Source organism: Molothrus aeneus, chromosome 3 (assembly GCF_037042795.1).
Source record: "Molothrus aeneus isolate 106 chromosome 3, BPBGC_Maene_1.0, whole genome shotgun sequence".
Classification (NCBI taxonomy): Eukaryota; Metazoa; Chordata; class Aves; order Passeriformes; family Icteridae; genus Molothrus; species Molothrus aeneus.
Genome location: NC_089648.1, coordinates 64563753 through 64589178, shown reverse-complemented (window position 1 = coordinate 64589178; position 25426 = coordinate 64563753). Strand labels below are relative to the sequence as shown.

Genomic DNA, 25426 nt, shown 5'->3' with positions numbered 1-25426 from the left:
TTTAAGAGGTCTTTCATTCTCATTCCTACTCTGTCAAAAAGCAGCATGAAAACTGCGATCAGACCTTTCTGCTGGAAGGCATGAGGTGACCTCCTGATAGTGACTAAGTGTTGCTGAGAAAGATATGAATAATCAAGAAGAGTTTGAATGAAGAGAGGAAGCAACACTTCAATAAGACAGAGAAGATGAAATCATAAAGATTTGTAAGGAGAAGGGTGATACAGACGTATGAGGGATTAAGAAACTCTCTTCAAGTAGAATCATGGGTGGAAGCAAGTGAGGCTAAGTTTGCCAGCATCAAATTCAGCTCTACCATAACTCAATGGAATAGTTGCATTTGCATACTTACTTCTCTAAGGCAGGAAAATGAAGGGGGGGACAATGGAGTTTTGGCCAGTGTAAGGGTAGGGCCATGCTCAGAGCTCACACTGTATCACTGAGCATGACTCAGATGACTGCAATAACTGGGAAGGGTAGGTATTGTGTCTTCCACTGAATTCAACAAGTTATAGATCAGGATCCTCAAATTTGGATCAAGTTAATTTTTTATCCTGTCCAATATGTTTTTCATATTATCAGGTACAAAAGGCATAGATCACTGGTCAATATCCTAAGGTTTCATTTATTGGCAGTGTGTTAAACGTGACACATTTTTTTCTCATCATACTGTGCTAATTTTTGCATTAAAACTAGGCTGGCCTTACAACACTTACAAAATGTGAACACAAGAATTACCTTCCCCTTTTTCCTTCTGTACTGTTTTGTGTATTTGTGATTGATTCAAGACTTGGAGGGCATTACTCCTGGCTTCTCTCTGTCCCTGATGCTCATCTTTCCCACTAACCCAGTTTACACGCATTGGTTAGGCTCTTCCATGATTCTTTTTTAATGCAGACCTACACAAAACTGAATTGACTTGGGATATCACATCACAGGTTCTCACGAGGCCTGTGAAGGGTATTGTCTTGACAAAATTTTGGGAGGATTGAAGGTTTCTCCTGCTAAAGAAAAAGCTATTGTACAGAGTCCTGCTGTTCAAAACCTTTGTCTGAGGCTTGCTGACTGAGCAGTCTTCTTGACTTAAGTCAAACTATGCACACAGAGCATGTTCAGGTGTGGTGGCTACAGCAAAGGGATCCTCCTGGTTTCTGGCCACCGCATGCCATAGGTTAGCAAACGTTAGTAATTTTTAAATTACTGAAATGGAAGGAATCACTGTACAACCAATCAAGCAGCACTCAAAGAGGAAGGAAACATAATACAGTATTTATTTGTTTATCCATTGCTCACGGTCTGGTGAGCATAGTGAAGTGCTGCAATTGTATTTATTAGCAAATCTGTCTTTTACACTGATTTGTAGATGAAGAAAAATATTTATATAATGCTTGAAAGAGCTTTTTCAGGGACTTTGAAGAATCCTAAATCAAAATTAGGAATTTCTATTTCATTTTAGTAAAATGTTGAGACTCCAAATTTTTTTTCATCTGTGTTGAATCTCCATTTAAGAAACTTTTGAAGTTTGATTGCAGTGAAGTTGCTTCTCACAAATGTATACATTCTGACATCCGATAGAACCTTTACTACTCTCCAGTGTGCCCCATTATAAAATATTTGCATAAAATTACAGCATGTTTCTAGCTTCCTGAAAGATGTCAGTGAATAGCTCTGTATAATTTGCAATCTACTGTTCATGATGAAAGGTTAGAAAAAAGCTTATTGCTGTCTTTCATTGAATAATTATTTGTATAAAAATTTTTAATATACTTTGAGTTGATCTCCAAACACACCAAAACGAAAGGAGAAGAAATGTAAGAAAACAGGACTGTCCAGACTGTCAGATCAATTGCTGTGCAACTTAAAATGCAAGATGATTGCAAACATTTGTTTAAATAATTAGGGAAACAGACCACCTGCAGCAGTGGACAACCTGGTCACCTTTCTTCAGCTGCTTTCCGATTTGGAGTTCAGTATTTATGGGGTTTTTTTCAGTTTGTAAAATCCTGTTTGTGCACAATGAAACTAGACTTCAACTGTTTGGTTTTCTTCACAAAAAAAGCTGGTCTGTTTTTTGAAGCAACATACCAGTATTCCCTTTTTGGAAGGGCTGCTGTGTGCCTGAGGCACATGTGAGTGCATAAACTTAATACCACAGTAAAATCCCTTACTGTGTGATACAAGTTTTTTTGCTTTAAACTATCTCCTGTGAAGCACCCAAATCATAACATGTAGAAAATCTAAGGCTATGTAATTGGTGTCTTATCCTGATCACAACATTCAGTACCTCATTATGTTTTCTGGTAGTTTTATTAAAGAATTGATTTTTTTTTTCCAGACACCTATATAAGTATTTTATGCAGAATATTTTCCTTGGATTATGTCTTCTTTGAGGAGTTTTTTCTCTTTCACTCTCTTAAACAGTGGTAACCAGACTTAACTAATCTCAGCAGAATTGATGCTTTCTTCATCTGGGTTGCCTTCTTTGACTAGTACCAAATAATTTAAGCCCTCTTGATTCCTTGTTTCCATTAGTGTGGCTGAAAGAATGCTGTCTGAATCTGCACATGGGATATCATTATCTGCATTAAAAGAAAAAAAGGTAAGAGAAAATAAAATAAAATGGAAAAATATTTTAAAAACTTAATTTAAAAAAGAGAAAATACAACACTTAGTAATACACATGCAGTATTAGAAAGCGAACAAAATCAGCTGCTGGAGAAAGTTGGTCTAGTGACCTCATAAGCATGATGATTCAAATTTATTTTCTGCTATTGTCTGTGTGGACCAGAACTTTAGGTAAATCATTTGGGAAAGGTTACTTATCAGTGTTCATACCTCCAGAGGCAACAATACTGTCATGAATGCATGACTTGCTTCTTTTCCTTGTAAAGAAGCATAAAGCAAAAATTATTTTAATCTGAACCTTTGTAGTAACCCTGTTAATAATACTGCTAAAGAGTCCTGTAGCATTGGCAGTTTTCTACCTACAAAATCATTATATACTGTCTCTCTAGAGGACTAGTCTAGACTTCTGTCTCTGTAGTATTCTGCTCTTCCAGAAGCTTAAACTTGGCAATCCACTGTGTTTTTCACATTTTAAAAAACTTTCCATTTTTTCTTAATTTGATGCAGTTTATCTATACATAGTTGCTTGAGATTTATTGCAGGGGATACAAATTTTTAAAAATATAAAAATTGTTAACCAAGCACTCCAGTTATAATTGCTACTATTTTTTGCATTTAGTTTTGTAACATGTACCTTCTTTTATTATGCTCCCTCCTTGTTTTACTTCATAACTGAAAAATTAAGCATATGACATTCAGGGTTATCTGTTCAAAGGAATCACAAGCATTGTGCTATTCCACCAGGCAACACACAATTTATTATGTCACTATAATCACACATCTCCCCAAGCTATGAAGTCAGAAATTTATTCCACATGCTAGAGTCCATTAGCATAGGAAATATTATCAGGAAAAGCCTGAAAGAGAATTTTGATTTTAGAAACCTGTTAGCAAGATGGGGTTTGGGACACAGAGCAAACTGTGGTCACATACCACAGTGACTGACAGCAATGAGAAATCATTTGATACTTTGTCAGTTCAGGGCTATTATGGCCATATTTAGTATTTCAGCTCCAACTAAGCCTTTACCAACCAGTTCAGCTCTTCTCTGTAGCTGTTTTTTTTTTTTTTGTTTAACTTAATGGCAATCTTCAGGGACAATTTGCTTTGGAAAAGGCACAGAGGCAAATGCTGAGGGCACGTTTGCAGCAAACTCTTAAGAGGGAAACCTTAAAATAAGGACCCAAGTAAAACTGGGTATTTACAGACCAGACATATGCCGGCTGACCTGCCTAAGTATAGAACACTAGAGGAGCATTCAGATTTGTTTCCTGTATAAGTATCTGGAACTGATGAGGTGATGTTTACACAAATGTGAGTATGAGGTCACTGAGATATTTTTACCAGATATATAGATACATTACTAATTCTTTCCCCAACAGGTCTGAAGAACTAGAGAATATATAAAATTTTATAATCCTCTTTCAGCTTATGCGCCACTGTGTTTCTCATTAAGAAAAAAAGAGCTAAAAAATCAAACACCTTGCCTTGGTTTTACATTTTGAGCTGTGGGAATGCGATAAGGAAGAAATACTGTTTTTGCAAAATATTCTTATCACATCCAATGATGGAGGAAGAATATAATATTGATGACCTTTCTCCTATGACATGACATGTGTAAGATACATTGCCACTTTGACTGTCACATTTTTGACTGTAAGTGCGCTTTCCTTCACTGTTGAGTCATCTCTCAGTGCAGCGTTCAGCACTGATGAAAGTTCAGAACCATTCTGCTCTACAAGGCAAAGCTACACAAAGATCTCAAGTTATATAGTACAACGCTCGACTGTTATGTAAGTCAGCAAAGCAAGCAAATTGTTTTTGCTCATTTAGTTGGAGCAGAAGAATGGACAGAGACACAAAATACTAAAAATGAGCGATTGAAGAAAAAATTCATTATATATTGTAAAATTTCCCCAGAAATGTGCAGACTAGAAGCCCTACCAGCACCCTGGGAAGCTGTAAGTCAAGTCAGGGAATTCTGAATAATCTTTGGAAGGCCCTCCCAAAAACTGTTAAGAAATTGAAGGAGGATAGAGAGAAACCGGAGTGGAGAGGCAGGTTGGTATATTTATAAGATATCACTATTTTCTTTTCAGTTTTAACATCGCTAAAATTAGTTGATTGATGTACAGTCATGCTGGGTTATACGTGAGTAAATGCAGGATAAACCATGTGATGTGATCCCCTCAGATTTCACAAGCAAAGCTGGACTGAGTCAACAAAACACCCCAAGAGGAGACGTCCAAGGAGCACCTTCATAAAATCTGCAGTCATGCTGGGGAGTCAGCTCTACAGGCTTGAATTCTGAGGGGTTGTCCACACTGCAAACTGCTGCATAGTGTAGAGTTACCTAGGTTTGCTTTAAACAACCTATCTCAGGGCATGAGGCAGGCTTGCCCTGTCAGTCCAGAACTTTGTACAGGCTGAGGAGTACCCCACTGAGAAGCAGGATCCCGCTGAGCTCTGTGCTGTCCCAGGCTGCTTCCTACAGCTAAAATGGCAAGGTCAAAGCTCAGCATTGCACAGACACGTCTCAGGTCCTAAATGCATGTGGCTTTGACCTTGCTGGACATTTTTCCTAGTAGAGCTGTGCTTAAAGCTTAAAGGCTGTGCTTAGAACTTGCACATAAAGCACATCTGAGCCAAACTGCAGGTAAATGAATTACAACCCCTCTCTCTGGGGATCGGCAGAAGTTTACTCCAGAGAGCCCCTACATTAACTGACACACGAAACAATGATCTCCTGACTCATACTATAGAGGAGTAGAGTTTGCTTGCTTAGCCTCCTCTGAGAAGACCAGCCCTGAGCTGATAAAATCTGTGCTTTTCCCTTCCCCATCCCAGCACCCCAGTCAGCTGCTTCCTGTCACAGGGCAGCCGCAGAGCCGAGCCAGGCCATGGGTCCTGCCTCACGGTCACAGAGTGCCTGTCCTTGCCTGCTTGGTAAACTCTGGGGGCTCACAACATGTTTTGAAGTCCTGCCTAGAAGGGTGCAAATTTTTGTGGTGTCTTGATAAGCAGACGAGGGGGTTTTGGTGTTTAAATTCAAGAAGGTGACAAAATTTAAGAAGAGAAAGAATGTCAGTAGAAAAACTGATTGGTTGAGACTGAATAAACTGATCTACAGATGCTGATCTTATATTACAGCTATTTCAGGGCCAGACCCTCAGCTAGCATAAATTAATGAAGTTCCATTGAAACCTGTGGGGTGCCACCAATTTACACCAGCTAAGTAGCCAGCCTGAGACGTTACTAATTCCGGGTGACATAATCCCATATGATGCTTAGCACCTTCAGTATGGTAAGGTATTTAGAAGTCCAGCCACATTTCCTGTTCCTCTTTTTCTGTCCTTTGTCACTGCTGCACAATGTATGTGGCAGTAAACAAGAGACTGGCTGACTTACTGGCATGGATGAAAGATATACCCCCCAGCAAACACATTTGAGAGAAACATCTGATGACATATCTTTGTTAAGGGTGAAAACGGTGGCTATTGAACCTTGACTTCTTTACTCCAGCCACCTTGGTTAGCTCAAGGAGACAGCTCCTGTGTAGAGAGTATTTTCCTGATACCTGATGGCCACCTGGAGCAGGAGGAGCTGTGTTTCAGTTTCTGCACATAGCCAGTAAGAATATAAATAGAACAAATATATATCCGTTTTAATACTCCACTCTGTATTATGTATCAGTGGAGATATATCGGTGTTTCCTGCCTAATGAAGCATATGATCTTGCATGGTTTGAGGGTGACTCACTGAGCTTTGCTATTCTGTCAGACACTAAAGGTGCTAAAAGTGAGAATTTTGTTCACCCTACATTTCCCCTGCACTAATCTGCTTGAAGCATTGTGTCTCTTTTTATTTTAATGTATTTTTTAGAGAACTGTGTACTTAAATCTTTGTGTCCTAGTAATTACATACATAAACCTGCTTCTTACCTAGTTTATTAAAATTTATAATAGAAATGCACAAAAAATACACCACTTCTACATTTTCTGCAATGCAATAAAACTTTCTCCATGTTACAAATCAAGATTCATTTTACCAAGTTTTAACCACCCAGGTCTTTCATGCCCAGTTTAAGCTCCTTGCCTAGGCTGTCTTTACAGTCAACAGGGAAAGAAGGAATGAATCACTTTGTGGAGATGCTTAATCCACATCCTTGCCTTTACACATTAACATCCCCTAAATCTGTCTAGGAGTCTCTGGTGACAGCCTAGACACCCAGTGTAAAGGCAGTTTTTATGTTTTAGTTGCCTATATCTATCCACATCTGTCTACACATCTATCTTACAGTCTCACACCATCTGGTTTTTTCCTTCAGTCTACAGCAAAGTATTGGTGTGATTTCACTTGCAGCATCATATGGCTCATGTGCACTCTCTGGAATCAAACGCCATTTGTCTGGAGTACAAATAAGAAACTATTACACCACCAAGTTCGCCTTTTCTTGCAGTGCTGTAACCACTCACTCTTTTTTGGAAACAGGCTTTTCTCTGACCTCTGCAGGCTTTGGGTCAGCCGCTCACTAAGCTAAGAGGGGAAGAGGATTACTGAATTTCAGAAAAACACAAAGGAGACTAGATACAAGGTTCTAAAAATGTTCCTTATCAACACATCTGCTTTAGAAAAGCTTCCATTTGCCCAAGTGATTATTTTACGTTCAGAGAGGTGTGGAGTAGTTTTTAAAAGGCAGTTGGGTTTAGGAAAATAAACTGATAACTCTTACATAAGGAACAGAAAACAGGTACTCAGCCAGTACAGAGAGCAAACATATAATTAATTATGAAATTGCTGATTCTAGCTTTAATATCAAGTCCTCTCAGTGCAAAATTTTGCACTGAGATTTAAAAAAATTCAGATGACAGTTTTAGCAAGTACTTGAACTGCTGAAGAAATAAATACACTGCCTTTGGAAAGAAAAATGAAAAAAAGAAACATTACTAAATTCTAACTCTTGTATCTTGCCACATTTTTCAAGCAATATCTCCAGTTTAGAATTTAAAAATCATGGTTTTGAGGCCAAATAAGTTTCCTTTCAGTCTTTAGTCTTTTATCCTGGATTTTCTCCAAATGCCTGGCATCTCCTCTTGCCAGAGGAGCCTCTTTTTCTAAGCAATTAGACATCTTTTCCATAAAGGTCCAAAAGCCATAGTAAGGAGTAGCCCTGATAAGAATAGTCCTTCTAGGTCATAAAGGCAAGAAGTCTCTCCAGCTGCTTAATGCCCAGTTGTCTGATGTCAGAAAAGGCGTTTGCCAAATCAAACAGGTGTTTCCATCTGTAAAGGGGCACTCACAGGACCTGAAAAGCTATAGTGCTGTCTTATATGTGCAAATGTAAAAACTGATGTCTGAAAATAGATGGTCCAGTTATTTTTACAGCAATGCAGGGCTGTCCTTCTAGCATGCTGCGCTTCTTGGAACTGGGGGAAGAACAGACTATGTTTCAGCAATGAATGGGAACTCTGGTGACAGGGCCTGTGCTCAGGAAATTCCCACTGAATTCAAAAGCCACTGGTGTCTCAGTCCTCTGGCTGGATAGTGCTGCCCTCACTCAAATAAATATTGTTACTGCTACTTTAAGCCCAAAATCAATGTCTTGGGGAAGCCTGTCAGAGCAAGAAGGAAAAGCTCTAAACTGGTAGACCCTGGTCCTGAGTTTACCTACCTCCCTTCCAATGCAGCAGCACCAGGAGGTGCTGGTATTGCTCAGGCGTGTTTATGGACACTTGATGCCTGCTTTAGAAGGGTAAATCTTGCAATCACAGCATGTGCCCCTTTTGCCATGCCCATGCTCTCCGTTCTAGCATGCTGTCCACTAGCAGCCTGTCTGCATTGGTTTACCCACACTTGCCATCTCTATGTCACACTGCACTGGCATTAAGGTTATTGAGAAAATCTAATGTTTTTCAGCTCTCCCACCTATGAAAATCACCGACAGCCTGCATGGACCTGCTAGAAGTGTGGCCGGGTAAGACTCAACAGAATTTGGAAGATGTAAGGCTAAGTATCTTAGCTATTTTGAGGCATGTAATTTCACTTTGCTTGACATTTGTCTCTTTCTTTTGAAACTAGGTCACCTGGTGAGAGCAAGCATTTCTTGGCTGGACGCTCGTGGCTGGGGTTTCATAACACACAAAGGCCAGTGACTGTGTAACATTTTTGGAAAATATTGTCGAGGACAATCCATCATGGAACAGATTTTGGATTATTTGTTTTGGCTGTCATCTTTCTACTACTACTAGGAACACAAGGAATACTTCACTTAGTCCCAGCTAGAAATGAATACAAATTTTAAAAATCACTAACTTATTATACAATGTGTTACAAATTACAGTCTGAGACATATTCCATGCCCCAAACTGTTTTTGACAGGGTCATAGTGGAGTACACATTTTAGTCTGGAAACTCAAGTAGAACCTGAATGGCCTTTTCTTGCTTAAATCAATCTCACTTCTGGAGCCCACGTCTTACTGAATTCTGCTGCATGAGATTTACATGGCAGGCAGAAAAACTGTCAAATTAATTCAAGGCTGGAGAGCTATAGAAAATTGACATGCATGTGTCCTTGATCAGAAAATCCAGCAACAATAAGACATCACAAGGACTCTAGAGCTTCAATCAAGTAAACAGCATGACATTTTAATGGGCTTATTAAGACTGTGCTTGGGGAAAGAGGGAGATAGCCTACAGGTCAATTATAGATATACAGGAAAATTACTATGGCATTATACATGTAAAGAGCTAGTCAAGTGTTTTGTCTTTTAAAATCCATTTAAATGGAAGGATGATATGCAGATGAATAAAATTCAAGCTACCCTATTTCCTAAAGGGTATTTCCTATATGAGAATCACCAAATGAACCTGAGGAGAAGTTAAGAAGGACTTTTGAGAACTGAAGCATGAAAACATTGAATAGAAGCATGAAAACAGTTGCTTTGTCTTCTTCTCCCAATGCAGATCCAGCAATAGGTCTAAGGCACCACCAGCTGGGCAGAACCTATGGAAAGGGAAGAATGAGAGGAAGCCAGAAGAGGGAACATGACAGCTGGTGGGGAAAGGTCCAAGGCTCAGGAAGATTGTGCCAAGTAGAAGTTCTGACAGCCAAAGCTCTGCCTACACTCAATTATCCTGATTACCACAGTGGGCCAGATTTTACCAACTAAGTTATTATAAACAGGTTTAATGGAGTCTGATTTTAAAAGTGACTCCTCTCAACAGATTCTCTGACTAAAATTACATTATGGAGTACAGAGCTATTATTAAGACCACCCTTAAAGTCCATTATACTACCATATTTTCTGCACTAAACTGATTTTTTTCAAGTTTTTATCCTTCAAACTGACACTTCATGGAAGCCTCAATCCATGTTTTCCTTTGTATCTTGGTAATTTCTAAGAATGCAACTTTTGCTCCTGGCAAATAAGCAAAACAATGGGGTTTTTCTGTGACCTTTTGTGTGACAGAACCTGAAATTTTGGCAAAATAAGGTTTCTTACATTAAGAATGTGTATTTGTCATCCCAGTGAAAGTAATTATTTGCTTAAATTGAGCAAGTTAACAGCTGGAGAAAGATCAGGCTTATCTGACACATACTAAGCAGAGACTTGCACTGAAATTAAAACTCTTTCATGTTACATCTGTGCCAGGTCTATTCCACCACAAACATGGTAACCAACCTTCCAGCCCCTTTCCCCAGTTCCAAGCAGCAGAAAGGTAGGTTTCTCCAGAAATTTCAGCCCTACTAAAGATCTTGACAGATATTGATGTAATGCCACAGGAACTTCTTAACTCTGTTAGTTTTCATGTCTCTGTTGCCTGTGGAGTTAGGGAACACAGAGATGTCTAAGCCAGGAAACCAAACTAGCTCAGGAGTGGGTGCAAGCCCTGTGTCCAGTGGATGCTGTGCTCCTATAGCCATCTGAAAATTAAACATCTAGTCTGAGATACTATAGTTGAGATGATGTATTTTGGACACTATCCTGAGCACTGTGTTTGGGGGGACCCTGCTTGAGCAGGGATGTTGGACTGGGTGACTTCCAGTGGTCCCTTGCAGTCTCACCCACCCTGTGATGCTACGTGAACCAAATTAAATATGGCAAGTCACCTGGATGCCAGCCATCATCAGTGAAGAGTAATGCAAAAGGTGACCCCTTTCCTGCTGTGATACATGCCCAAAAAACAGGAGCTGTCACTTTCTGCTTCTGACTGCAGAGCTACCTAGAAGGGTATCCTAGATGAGGCTCCTAGCCTGTAGACAGCTGCATTTAGGTGAGATAAAGTCCATCCAAAATGTAAGGCCTATTAGCTTGGGCATAGTGCCTAATTAATTGGCTGTAGTCCTTTCCTGAGCCAATGCCAGGCTTACATTTGTGCCAGACTAAGTATCTCTTTTCTGAATGTTGTTATTGAGAGCTAAGATACACTTAAAGAAACTAAAGAATTACACTATATGCAAATTGTTTCTAATTATAACATAAGGGTGCAAAATCAGCTGTTAAAAAAGCATGAAATGATAGATTATCTGTGCTGGTCCCTTCCTGTCTTTATAAAGTTTTTAGTTTGTAATGTAAACATGCCATGAACAGGCATGATTTGACATAAAGAGGAACCACAGTGGAAATAAACTGACATTTTTAAAGCTTCATCAAATTATAAAGATTAGCAAAATATCAAATTAAGTGACAATTTAACAATACCAGTGATTTGAATATAGATAGTATCCTGAAGAAGAATGTCTATGTAGTTGTGTAATTGAATACTATGTCATTCCTGGGATGGATCAGGAAGTTTTTAGGAAAACACGAAGTACTGAAATATCAAAACTGTTTGTGAATCAGGGTGAGTTCCTAGTTCGGTAACCATTTGTGAAGGGAAAAAAAAAAAAAAATCACCTCCAATATGAAGCCTTTAGATATTTTAGAAATAGGTTTGGTTTTTCTAGAGCGGAAAGTAGTTCTTTCACCATTCAATATTTTTCATTATAAAACAATAGCATGCAAACAGATTAAACAGATTTCCACATGGAAGCCTTCTAAGGCTCCCCTGGCTCTGCAAGGAATTTAGGCATCTATTTTAGCAGAACAGGGTTGTGAACTACTAAGAATTCAGATGTAAATTGGATATCTCTGTGAGTCAGGCTTAATTACAACCTCATCTGGGTCTTTTTGCTTGGTAATCTTACACAACCTTCATCTAGTTCATTGTATCTTGCAAGCGCAGAAGGAACCTTTACATGTTCACTATGACAGAGGTAAATCTTTGCTGTTTCCATGCAACAGCCAGAGAATTTGAGGCAGTGACAAATGCAGGGCAGAGGCCACAAGAAGAGCGGGTGCTGGCCCAGACTCACCTTCAAAAGCTTCATTGATGACTCCAGCTGATGCCTCTCTGTTTTCAAGGCAGCAGATGAAGGACAGTGGAGATTGTTTTATCTCTTGCAGTTTGTCATGAATACAAGAAAAAGTAGGTCTGTTGTGAGGTTCTTGGGACCAGCATCTTGTCATTAAATGACATCTGGAAAAAAATGTAAATGCAAACAAAAATTATAATAGAGTCATTCATCTCAATACTTACTATTAAACATCTGGGAAGCAAGTTTGGCCTGAAAACTTTCTGTGTGGTACAAATATCATCATCAGCTGCTGAGGCAATGAAAAACAAATTAAAGATCAAATTAAAGTCGAGGATAATTACTATAAAACATTTTAATTCTTCAACAATGGATATTTTTGAGATTGGAAGCAGATATAACATTTTTTTTAAAAGACACGTTTGCTATGAACATCTACTCTCCCTGAAGAAGTCAGGAATACTTTGTAAGAAAGCAGACAAGGAGGAAATTCTCTCAGAGAAAAAAAAATTTTAAAAAAAAGGAAGTGTAAAATCAGAAATTAACCTGATGTTTTCAACTTATTTAATCCTCTTTCAACTCAAGCTAGCTCACATTCAGGAGAAGTTCAAGGCAAACCCTCCAGCACAGGGAGAGTTAATTTCAACTTCTACCTCCAGATCAAAACAAATAGGAATAAGCTTTCCAAAGGCAAACATGGTATGAGTTTCCTCTGGGTGCAGGGATTCCAGCCCACCTTGGACAATACTATTGTTACCATTTAGTGGAAAATTTACCTCCTGTTTGTCTAAATGATAGGGTTGGTTTTTATTCCTTGCTCAAGGTGAGTTTATGCTACACAAAACCAAATCCTACAAAAGCCAGGGACAGACAGACTGAAAACCAAAACACAGCCAGCACCTGGACATGCTAAGTGTTGGGAGTGGAAAGAGGTCTCAGAGTCTCAAAACCACAGATAACCAGTGAAAGGCTGGTTCAGGAAGCTGCATCTGGAATGTGGAGCATTTACCTCTAAGCCTTAAGTTCAAACCCTCCCCTGACAAACATCTTCCCAGACCTGCTGCTATGTGACACCAGGCGTTAATCTGTTATGTGAAATGAATTGCCTTGCTCAGATCCTCACTTATCCATCTTAAAAAGATGACTGCTGTCCTTCACCACAACTGCGCATCTTAAAAAGCCCTTGGTGACAGCTGGGCAGAATCGCTTGGCTTCTGATTTTCCAATGGTATTTTTCATTAAAATATTAGTGTCAAGTGAGAATGTGAGTAGAAAAATTGTTTCAAAGCCACTTGTCATCAACCTGTATTCTTGTGGTTTTCAAGTTGAACAGAGTAATTATGTTTTTTCAAGAGGATTCCATGAAATTTTGAAAATCTGTTTTAGGAATCTAAAAAGTGGTATTGGCTTCCTAACACTCCGAATCAATTCATCTGCTTACTTTCAGGTGTACTGGTTATTACTGATGACACTGGAAATACAGAAAGAAAAGAACTGAATAGGTCTCAAAAAAAGGTTAAATAACTGGTTTTCCTTCTGCCGCCAGCAAAGTGTCAGTCACACTGAATTCCAGCCTTAGATGCTGGAAGCCAAACAATCTTCTTTCTGGTCATGCTTGTTGGTAGGATATCCAGGCAAAAAACCATGAGCTCAGGTGCTGTGCTTCATCAGGTTCACACTTGGGCTCTCATGAGCAGAGCCTTGTGGAAGAAACAGCCAGCCACTGACCAAGAAAGAAACAGGATGTGATGCAGAAGTCATAGACTCTGAGAATGTTTGGGGTTGGAAGGGACCTTCAAGGATCATCTTGTCCGACCCACCAGCCATGTGCAGGGACATCTTCCACTACATCAGGTTGCTCAATGCCCCACCCAACCTGGCCTTGAACAGCTCCAGGGATGGGGTATCCACAGCTTCTCTGGGCAATCTTTTTCAGTGTTTCACCACCCTTATTGTAAAATAATTCTTTCTTATATACAATCTAAATTTACCCTCTTTTCATTTATGAAACAAGAACATTGCAAGTGTGAAATATGACTTTTCTGTTTTGTTTCCTGTGACCAATCTCTGCCTCTCTAAATAACTATTTTTATTGGACAATCTGCTTTATAAAGCCGTTCAGTTTTGCTATGGAGTAAGGATATTAACTTCTGCCAAAACTGTAATTCAGTACTGTAATTTTCTCATTTTAATTATATTCCATGTTTTTATTTCCTAAATCAAATTACTTGGTGATTGGCTTAAAGTATCAGTACTGGTATTTTTCACTAAGTGTTTAATTCAGATAGGCTTTAGGTTTCTAATGACAAAAACTTTCATGCTCTCTCAGAATATATCTGCAAATTTTACATGTATAGCTATTTCTGGCATGACATTTAGCTTTTGAGGCATGCTGTGACATCCAAAGTTTTAAATCATATGGCACAAACTTTCTTTAGTTCAGAAATGCATGAGTATGAGACCAGTGCAGAGAGAGAAAGACAGCTTAACGTGCCAAGACACACGTTAAGTGGCAGATTGAACATATTCCTATATTCCTGGGGAACCAAACATGGGCTAGCAAATAGTGCATCACTTCATGGGAAAGAGATCCAGAGGATTCCCCTACTTCATAGGGAAAGCCTGTCAGGAAGAAATGAAAAATGACAGTTCCAAACACAACATTAGCTAAAGGTTTATGTTAGGTTCAAGAGCTAACCTTTACACTAGATGTACATGTACAAACCCACACTTCACACCTGTGTTTTATCAGGGGGCAACAACCAAATGTCCAACAGAGCTGCTTACGTGGGGCTAGTTAGAATTTGAGAGCCTGGAAAAGTAAAGAACTAATATTCCGTATCGGATATTGGAGGCAGAATGTGAACATTCCTGAAATGCACTATAGTGCACAGAAGCTACAAGCATTACCAATTATTCTCACATGAAATGGGAAACACAATTGATGTGTGATTTTCTTAGAAAATGAGAAAATTTATCATGATAAAAAGCCCCTGATTTCATCTGATGCATTCTGTGCAAGGCCTTCATCTCTCTCACTCTCTTAATCCTTCCAGGGGATCATTGCCAGAAACAAATTGTAAAAAGCTTTTAGTTACCAAATAAAAAATTTTTATCAAAGTCACTTATGTAAGTTTGCAAAGGACTGAGCATTCCTGAAACTGCAACTTCAAGTCAGCAAATGTCCTGGTGCTTGTACAAATTCTCTAGACTGCAATCCACAGCCTTTAAGGATTTGTTAAATTATAAAGTTCTGACTCAGTTCAGTCCAAACCTTGGCATTCTCTTGCATGCAAGCCTCATACCCATGTGGCTGTGCCAGATGTGGATTTCTGACTGAAAATGTACTTACATTCATAGATCCAATTCATGTTTCAATATCTGTGTCTCATTTATACATCCCCAAGACCCTTTTTCAATTCTTTACCAAGATTTACCTAGCCACAGTTCTCTGGGGAAAAGTAGTTCCTGGAGTAGCAACTTATGGAGGCAAGGGGAAGAAATTTTCCCCCCTTCCAAATAAAAAACCAAACAAACAACCCACTTCCTTCATGCTTTTGCACCCTAAGGTTTCTGTGCCTGCCCTACTTGCACTTGCAGTGTAAGCCCATCACAGATTCCTAAACACTTCTCAGCTGAAGTACTTTGGCCTTTGAACTCTCTTCCTATCAGCGATGGTTTGTTTTGTCAAATGACAATGAGCAAGTCAAAGTGCTGAGGAGACAATTACTGACTGCTGATGTCCTGATGCAGGTTCAAAACCACAAGGAGGGAAGCAGGAATGTCAAGAATCCCGGCATGCCATTAATGACCTAGCAAAGCAGCAAAAAGCTGTTTGTGCTACTGACAGAAGCTGCATGCAGGTGCTGAGTGTTCACCAAATGAGATAAAAGATGGTACAAGAGTCTAAGCTCATCAGCTCTTTGGCTTTCAAAAACTACTATTAGGCACTGATTCTACAAGTTGCAACAGGCAGACCAGTATGTGGGACCTATCTGCTATGCTAAATTTAAGATCTGGGACCTTAAAAATTATTTCAAGCAAAAGTTTCTTGATTTTTCTGAAGATCTAGTCACTTGTTTTAGGGCAATTTATCAGCCTTTGCTTAAGTTTGAATGTCAGAATAATACATGGATATAGCTGCCTCCTGTGCTTTTTTATTCACAGGACAGATGTACGAAAGTTTTTGAGGAAACCTTTCTCAGGGAATATTACAATTAAAATTTCTTTGGGCTTTCATTTGTTCTGTGACTTCCAGTTCTCCCTCTGTTATTAAAGTAAAATTCTAATCTCTTCAGTTCTTCAGTTCCTCCAAGCGCTAAAGCTTGGTTTGGGGTTTTTCTGGGTTTTTTATTCCTAACCTGGTATTTCAGCTATATGTACATAATGATAAATAATCACCTTCTCTTAAGCTCAGAACATGGTTACTGGTGTAAGATCTAGCATGGAGATATTGGCTTGCCAAACACAGAATTATTCTCAAGTCTTTTCCTCAGCCCTGGGAGTAAGAATTGTTCACTCCAGTAGGCTCTCCTTTTTGTACAACCAGCTGTCAAGTGCATTGCTGTGACTGCTTTTGCTGAGTGGGTGATAAAGAAATTGAGAGTCATGAAATTAGATAATATTGAATGATTGTTAAGCTCATGTTCTGCCTTCCTCCTTCATACACCTCTGGACAGTATGGGTTTGATCCACTTGATGTATTTATTTTATTCTGTTAATTGCAAGAACTTTGCAGTTAAACCTGCTCAAGACACAAACAGAAATTGAAGGATTTACTCATCCGGTTCAGATAAAGACTAACCAGAGGTGCAGACTTCCTTTTTCCTGTAGTGCTTCAGCTTTTCTTTTTGGCTTTTTTGAGTTCTCTCTACAAAAGGTAGAGTTTATTTTTTCACTTTTGTTCTAATATTAGCCTGTTCCTGCACTTACCATTAAGAAAGAGTTTTCTCTAAAGTCACAGACACATGATGTACAAAGACCAGTAAAGTCTTTCTTAGAACCATCTTAACTTCTAACCAATATCTTCAGGTACTCTCAGCCTGTTCTCACGCTACTAGCAGACCTATGCCCTGAATTCTCATTTACAGGCTGGTCTACTGGATGAATTAGTAGCAGGTTGGCCAGTTTTATTGGAAACAAAAGAGGATGTTGGGGTCTTCATGGGTATGACCAACTTTCACAATGATAACCAACTGGCAAAAAGCCTCTTGCTTCTTACAAATATTAGCAGCAACATTTAAACAAAATTAACTTACAGGTCATCAGGACAATTGTTTGGAGATTCCAGCCTTCCTCCTGATCGTACATGGTGTAAAACCTCTGTATTGGAGAAACCTGGATATGGCTGTTGACCCAAAGTCAATGTTTCCCACACTAGTACTCCAAAAGCCCTGAGAAGCACCATGAAAAAAAGAAAAAGAGAAAATTAATAACCATAGCCATCCTGAAATCTCCCTATTAACAGTTAGATTGTGTCTAACTTAAGAATAAGACTCAGAAAAATTAGGAGTAAAAAGACATAATTCAGATTTGTCCCTAAGCCAGCTTTGGAATAGCTAAAATAAATGTGTAGAACTGAGATGCTTTCCCAGACTCACTGAGATGCAGCTCAGAAGACATTGAGTGCGCACATCTTCCCCAGGAAACACTCAGGTTGAGCATGTTCTCATATAAACAAGTGTTCTGAAATCTCTAGAGGTGTGGTTTAAAATGGAGAAAGACAAGTTCTTCCAAGCACCACTTGTGGAGCAATCAGCATCTCATTTGGTTTGGCACAGAGTACTAAACTACTTTCTTAGATAAGAGCAAGAGTAGCAGTCAAATAGATATGTGCAGGCACTGGGGACTTGGACAAGACCCATGGGCTGAGTACATGTGGCCACCTAAATCTGAACTTGTGTGAATACCAGATGTCATGGATCTGGCTTAGTCTGGGTGGGGTTTTTTTGTCATGTCTCCCGACAGTGGGTCTCTGCTTCTTCACAATAAACTCAAAGCCACTCAAATGCACACTTCTAACTAACCTCCACAGAAAAAAAGTACCGTGACCTTCCCCTGACAATGCTGCAAAGTCTGGTCTTCAAAATAAAAAAGTCACTAGAAGAGGGTGAAACAGTAAGGACAAAGTATTTGGCTGTTGGAAGGAAATGTCAATAAACCTAATGGAAAACAAAATGGAACAGCATGCAGGCAGTCAATTCATTGCCCAATCAAGCAAAAACCACATTGTGGGCCTGGTACAACTGTAAAATTATTTGAGTGACACTAGTTCCTTCCAGGCAAAATCCAAAGATCTTAAAGCATAAAGAAATTTATCCATGAAATATACTGTCATGGTATCAAATATTTCATTATATCCTTAAAATTTCACTTAGGAGGAAGTCTTCCCAAGCCTAAAAATTATAAGAGATGACAACATACAACCCTGTAATTCCTCCTCTAAACCAATATTTTCTTGCTGCAGAATTTAGTATGGTTATTGCCACAGCTTTGTGGCTGTTGTAACTCACCAGACATCAGAGCGACTTGTAAAGACACCATCAATAAGGCTTTCAGGAGCCATCCATCTGACAGGGAGTAGACCTTCTCCTCTTTTTCTGTAATAATCATTTTTATAGACATCTCTGGCAAGCCCAAAATCTCCTATCTTCACTATCCGGGATGAACGCTCATATTCCTTCTCAGACACAAGGCAGTTGCGAGCAGCCAAGTCCCTGATTTGTAAGGCAGAGAAAAGAGGATGGAGTTAGCATTGCAGAAAAACTCATGTCTGTAAGTCATCTGGCTCAACATTGTTTTCAGAGCAGTGTGAGTCCCAAGGCTGGATTGAGTGATTTAGGGCCTCACCCAGTTAAGTTTGGCATATCCTCAGAACTGGAGATGACACAGCCCTTCTGAACAACCTGTTTCAGTGATTGTTCTGGGATGTTGTGAACAATATTATCTAATTTCCTTTGCTGTAATTTGTGCCTGTTGCTTCTTATCTTTTCCTGTACCTTTCTGAGAAAAGTCTGGCTCTGTGTCCTCTAAAGCTACCCACTAGGCAGACAAAGACACTACATGGATCTTCCACTCGTCCTTCTCTCTGTTGCATAGGATATGATTCTTGCCTAGGGTGCAGTAAGTCCTTGGTTCAGATCTTAGAGTAGCCCACCATTTTTGGAAGAGAACTCTGAGTGATATTTAGCAGAAAACATAGTGTTAGATTTTACTTCAGTACTCTCTCCTGTTGTGTTACATTGTGACATCTTTCTAGACATTTTTTCCTGGGTGAGATAATGAGTCCCAATACTGTGGGTAAACCTGGGAAGACTAAGGAAGTATGTTCTGTACCTGTGTATAAAATGCATTTTCTCTAAATAGACACAGCCTTTGCAAACATCCAAACATATATCCAAGAGGTCAGTGACATTCAGTAAAGGGCTCTGGAGCTACAAGAAACAAAGACAGAAGTTAGCTATTTCTTCTACCTTTACCAACTCAGAATGACAAACTCCCCATGCAAGATTTCCTCACTGAAATGTATTTCCCCATTTGAAATGTATAGCTGTATTAATCAGCGTAATAATTTTTTCTGGTAGAACACATGTATATGCATTTCAGTAGAATTCAACACTGACTGCAGATTTGATCTGATTATGTAAATTAACTATGCTAATTGCTATGCTGCTATAAAATTTTGTTTTGACCTCACATCATACCACGCATATTCCCAATCCACACACTAATGGGAGAAGAATTTACTTGAAATTGTTTATCCTTTATTCTTTTCTTTCCTGCTAAAGAATTTGAGGACATAGGCACAGGGACAGTATATTCTTATATGCTTGGACCATGCTTCTCACATTAAGGATACTGTTGTTATTCAAAGACAAAAAAAACCCCTCTATGATTCCTAATAAACCACATACATGACCACCATTATTTATTATCACTTTCAAAAGGACAGTTTATGATTTTCACAGCGAGAAATAAGCAGATATCTCATGACTGAAACCACAATTTTGGTAAGTGATCTAATGACATTCAATCTTCTTCACAGCATCACTGATTGCAAGGTCAGCACTGAGTCCCAGGGTGTTTAGGAAAAGTCAGACCAGACCTTGCAAGTACAGAAACAGCTGAACATCAGTATGGACTTTTAGAAAAGGAAAAACTGAGAAACTGTGGGCAGTTACAGGTTAAAAATATGATTCTTATGGTCTTCACCTTTTTCTTTCTGGCTCCTCGTAAATAGCTAAGTAGATCCCCTCCTTCCATCAGCTCCAGGATAAGATACTGAGGTTCATTTAACAGACACACACCAAGTAACTTCAGAATGTGGGGATGATCAAATTTGCTAAACAGAAGGAAACAAGTGTAAGATGACATATGAGAAATTCAGCTGGTTGATAGCTAACAGAGTGTTTATATTTGCAAGCAATGAATGAGCAGTTTGGCCTTTACAATCCTGCTTCTATGAACATGATTCAGTAGCTCTCTGTGCCTGGATTTGCTCAGCCATGGGGAGAGTTCAGGGACATCCTTCCAAAACACAGGCTTACACTGTCTTTGCCAGGCACTCTAATGCATGCACACATATTAAAAAGCACACTTCATTGTGTTTCCAGGAAGCAAAGAAAAGTAGCCAAATGGCATTTTCTTCTAGGAATATGATTCATCACCTGTACATTAAAGGTGTCTACATTCTTTTAATAGAGTATTTTTACTACTATATTCACAGTAGAACTGCTGATTCAGAGAAATACACAAAAGTAAAAGCACAAGGTGCAATATATTATTTTCACAGTTCAGCAGGGGACAGTTTTTCACAGTACATTTGCAAGAGGAACAAAATACATATGAGTAATACTTCTAAGTATACTAGCAATTGTTTGTGTGTGTGTCTAAGATAGGGATTACCACAGAGCAATCAGTACTCTCAGTACTGCCAGTATTCTTCAAAGAATGAAGAATATTTATTGCCTCTGACAGTTCCTGCGTTTTTTCAAACACTTCACTTGTGTTAGTAAATGCTTTTCCTCTCTCACACTGCGTGAAAGCACTTGCACAAGCAGTCAGAGAAACTTGACTCTATTGGGAGAATTGATGGTGTCCAAAATGCTGTCAAATGCAGCAGTGTAAACAAACAAGAGAGGGACATTTTCCTTCTAATCTCTTTCAATTCACCTAATCTCAGGTGTGGGCAAAACTCTTGCAAAAAGTGTGATTTAGAATTTGACAGTTCCCCCTGGCCCCTAGCACATACCTCTCAATCAGACAAACTTTGGCACTTTCAGGAACAAAAAGAGGGGAAGGAACACCTGGCACTTTCCTCTGCACCCAGTGCAGACCTTTCTCCACTGAACTATTATGCCTTACTTCCCAAGGGATAGGACAGACACAAGAATTTTCTACATGTATTTGCACACAAATGACTCACCAATAACCAACAACAAATGACTTTTTGAAATAGAAGCAACTCAATTTTCTCTTTGCTGCATAGCAATAAAAAGGAACATATAGTTCTGGCTTAACTGAGCCAACATGCATTACAAGCCAAATTTTAATGAACATCCAAAAAGGCAAGCATAATAAAAGTTGCACCTACATATCTTGCAACTTGCATCTTATATACCTTATCTGTTTGTTAGCACTCAGATGCACTTGTTTTTCCTTTCTATCCTTGGTTTAATTTATGAGACCTCACAGATGAACGTCAAATGAAATCATTAAACCTTCCATGATGGAATAAAATAATTATTATTATTAGTAGTAGTTTTGTCATTGCTGCTGCTGGTGGTGGTTTTTAATGACTATGGGGATTATATAATACTTAAACTTTTCTATTCTCTTCATTTCTATTAATTGTATTGGTATTTATATATGGGCTCATGGTAATGTTTACATTTAAATGCAGAAAATTTTCAATTATATACTCCTCCAGGATTCCTGGGTTTGGATTATTATCTGCAACAAGAATTGAGAGAACCTCAGAAACTTTAACTATGGGTTAATATAATTTCTGTACTACACAGGATAAAAGACCTTAACTGTGTTTATGACTGCTAGGTAGACTGAAAATGGATTATGAGGAGTTTATACACAACTCTTACTCTTTATCATTAATTTGCACTTTAATGACATGGTCAAATTTTGATTTTAACAAGCCTTTTACCTTATTCAGTTACAGCGTGTCATAAAAGGCCAAAAATGCAACCTATATTTTTTAAGCATGTAACCACAAAAAATTGGAATGCTGTGAAAATCAATTTCCAGTTTAATAACACCACATTTCTGCACAGAAATAAATCCTCCATTGTTTAAAAATTACTTTTACTTCTGCACAGATGAAATAAGTCAAAGAAGTGTAAAAGTGCATCTGAAAACTAAACTACACTCTCAGTCTTATAGTACCAGTTGAAAACTACAGTTGAACTCCTTGTTTCTGGGGACAGTCTAGAAAACAAGATTTCCAGCTGAAACACAAAGCTTGCTATGTGAAATTCTTGAAGTGGTGACAGATGCATAATTTAACACTATCTCAATAGAAGGGGTATGTGGCAGCCCCTAGTGGCACATTTTTAAAAATATTTTCCACTGAAAATTACAACTTCAAGGCATCAGTTTATTCTGATTTGTTTCCTTCAGTAAAATGGGATAAGTTGAATTCTGACCCTTACCTTTGGCAAGTAACTTGGATTAGGGGAGCAAGGATACTGAAATACACCAGTACAATCCCAAATAAATCCATGATATGAACGTGTCGAACTTGTAGTATATTGCTTAAATTTTGCTTATCAGATTTATAGCTTTAGTCACATGATATTCATCAGTAGTGATTTACTAGTTTGGCAGAAACACGAAAATGCCAAATAACCTGTTTAGAGGAAAGTGCTGCTTTTACTCCCCTGGAAAGCCACCACCCTCAGATGATACCAGCTTTGAAGGGTGCCCAGGGACAAAGCTGTCCCTACCTCATTAAGTGTGCCTCCTTCAAGAATTCGCTCTTCTCATGGTCTGTCGCACCCTTCTTCAAAGTCTGCTCCACAGAAAGCAGAAGTGTAGAAACATTTGGTCATCATCGCTGTTACTACATGGTGCTTAAGTAAAACAATCAGACATAGATGTGGCCTTAAATACACATTATTTTCCAGAAATCATTACAAGGCTGAGCTTTAAGAGATTTGCAAGAAACACTGCAAGAAAACACCCAGATCAGCCCAACACCCATTTCTCAGGTAAAACCTCTGAGACAGATCTGTCTGCCCATCCCATTCTGCTGCAAGAGAACAGATTGTTGCGATTACCTTGACTGCTACTTTGGATTCTCCACTTCCATCTGCCAGGATATCTACTGCAGTCCCTTCATATACCTCTCCAAAGGCTCCACTTCCTAAAAATTTGTGTAAGTTGAGTTTGTCCCGAGGGAAAGCTGGCAGTGATTCAATCTCTGCTTGAGAAGGAAGAGTGCTACAAAACAGCAATACTAGTCACTTGTTCATACCTAAGGATGTCTGAAATTCTAAAAAAATTCAAATGAAGCTGGTACTATTTGTCTCATCAGGTATATTTAAGGGGAGCTCAGGTGCAGCCTGGATGTTTTAGAAGTTACTGGAAAGAACCAGGTCTTCTTCCTTCCCTGTGCACTTGTGTTTCTTGCCAGAGTGACATGAAGGATGGGCTGGGGGGGATCCAGCCTGGGCTGTGTGCCAGAGGGGCAGCATGGCAGGGCATCATTTGGAGCAGACCTGCCCTGCAGCAAACATGCAGCTCTTAACTCTCTTAACCTTGAGGTTTCAGGGATCAGTGCCCTGATGTAAACTGGTCCAGGGAAGACATCTTTGATGTTTTTGTCCTTAAAATACATTTGCTCTGAGGACATACCGTATGGCATAGCAGGCATTGGCTAGTCCCACTGTCTCAGCCATTCCTCTGAGTTGAGCTAGTTCTTTATCTTCCTTGATAAACACTATCTGTCCAGGCAAGGCTGGTTTTCTGGATTTCAATCTTTGTTTCCATACTGGAATAGAAAAGGAGATCATTAAGTGTTTCACTCTGGAAGGAAGGTCAAGTTTTTGTAAGGACACACCCAAGTATTAGAGTTCCTTAAGCACTCCTGTGCTCTCCGGGGCAGGTAACAAACAGCAAGAAATGCCTGAGGATGGAGTGAACTTCTATCCTGTCCTTCATACCAAAAATATAATAAGCCATCTCTAGGGCCTCAAGTAATGAGAAAATACAACTTCCTCCCAGCTCCCAACCTAGGGAGGGAGCATTTCCCTAAATCTGAAGGTCAATCATTTCCCACCACCTGAACTGCCTTTCACCAAGGCTTGGCAAACCAAGGGTAAACAAAATACTTAATCACATACCAAAACCAAATACCATGACCACAGCCAAACACAGCACAACGACTCCAACCACAGAAGCAATGGCAATGATGGTGCCCATGGACATCATGTTATCTGTTAAAGAGAAAAGGAAATTTGTTTAATTATTGTGTATGCATGCAATGTCAATCCTATGCAGCGGAGCACACCTGAGAGAACCCTTCAGCTCCCTGCTATGTAAAAGTCTTTCACTGCACAAAGTTCTCTTGTAGGCTCTATGTGGATGTGTATTTGGTCAGACTAATCCTTCTCCCCCAGACTTGGGCCATTCCTGCAACCTAATGTGTACGCAGAAATAGAAAATGCTGAACTGTTTGACTACTCAAGGTGGGATTTCCAAAAGCACACACAAAGTGTAAGTCTAACATTCTGGCTGAAGGCAAGAAGTAATTCTGATATTTTTACCCAGTGGGTGAGCTTGCCTTTTTTTCAAGAATCACATCATAAAGCAGAGTGGCAGAGCCACAGAGACAAAGTGCTATAAATGAGGAGAGGCAGTTTTCAGGCCCACTGTTCTGAGCAAAGGAGCCTGGATGAGCACTGGCAGCAGGGGTCACAATAAAAACATATCATTTATTACCTATTAGAGACATTATCTTTGCAGGATTATTGTTATTAAAATAGCCAGTCTCTGCTCCTAAATTGGTATGACTATTTAGAATAACAAAAAAAGGATTAACATAATACAGAAGTACAAGACATACCTTCACTCAAAATTATATCCACACTAACATCACTGTATTCACCAAGTCCCAGCACATTTGCAGCTGCTGCTCTGAACTGGAAAGTTCCTTCCAAGTTCTTGGCCTTCCATGTGCAAATACTGCCACAGGAGCCATTGTAAACCACCTCCCACGTGGACTTCACATTGCTGCTGTTGCCAGACTGTTTCCTGCAGCATGCACAGCACAACACAGGAATGTCGTTAATGCCACAAGGGCAGTTTACTGCTTCACCCCCAGCCCATTCTTTGCTTCAGTTCCATGGTTTTCACAGCATTTCTCTCTCTGCATAAAAGCTCAGTCTGGTCATGGGATTCTGGCTACAGAGAAGAAAATTCTGGCATGCCATTTCA

At 39.2% G+C, this 25426-nt stretch overlaps 1 protein-coding gene across 1 annotated transcript in view; it reads right to left on the bottom strand.

Moving 5' to 3' along the window:
- Positions 1–2430: 2430 nt before the first annotated feature.
- ROS1 (ROS proto-oncogene 1, receptor tyrosine kinase) overlaps positions 2431–25426 on the bottom strand; it is a 67450-nt gene continuing 44454 nt past the window's right edge. The window contains exons 34-44 of the mRNA XM_066545788.1: positions 25056–25243; positions 24334–24426; positions 23846–23981; positions 23269–23431; positions 22936–23000; positions 20189–20318; positions 19313–19410; positions 18490–18693; positions 17236–17370; positions 11978–12141; positions 2431–2576 (exon numbers count right to left, since the gene is read on the bottom strand). Of these exons, the coding sequence (XP_066401885.1) occupies positions 2431–2576; positions 11978–12141; positions 17236–17370; positions 18490–18693; positions 19313–19410; positions 20189–20318; positions 22936–23000; positions 23269–23431; positions 23846–23981; positions 24334–24426; positions 25056–25243 (1522 nt within the window). The remainder of the gene's footprint in view (positions 2577–11977; positions 12142–17235; positions 17371–18489; positions 18694–19312; positions 19411–20188; positions 20319–22935; positions 23001–23268; positions 23432–23845; positions 23982–24333; positions 24427–25055; positions 25244–25426) is intronic.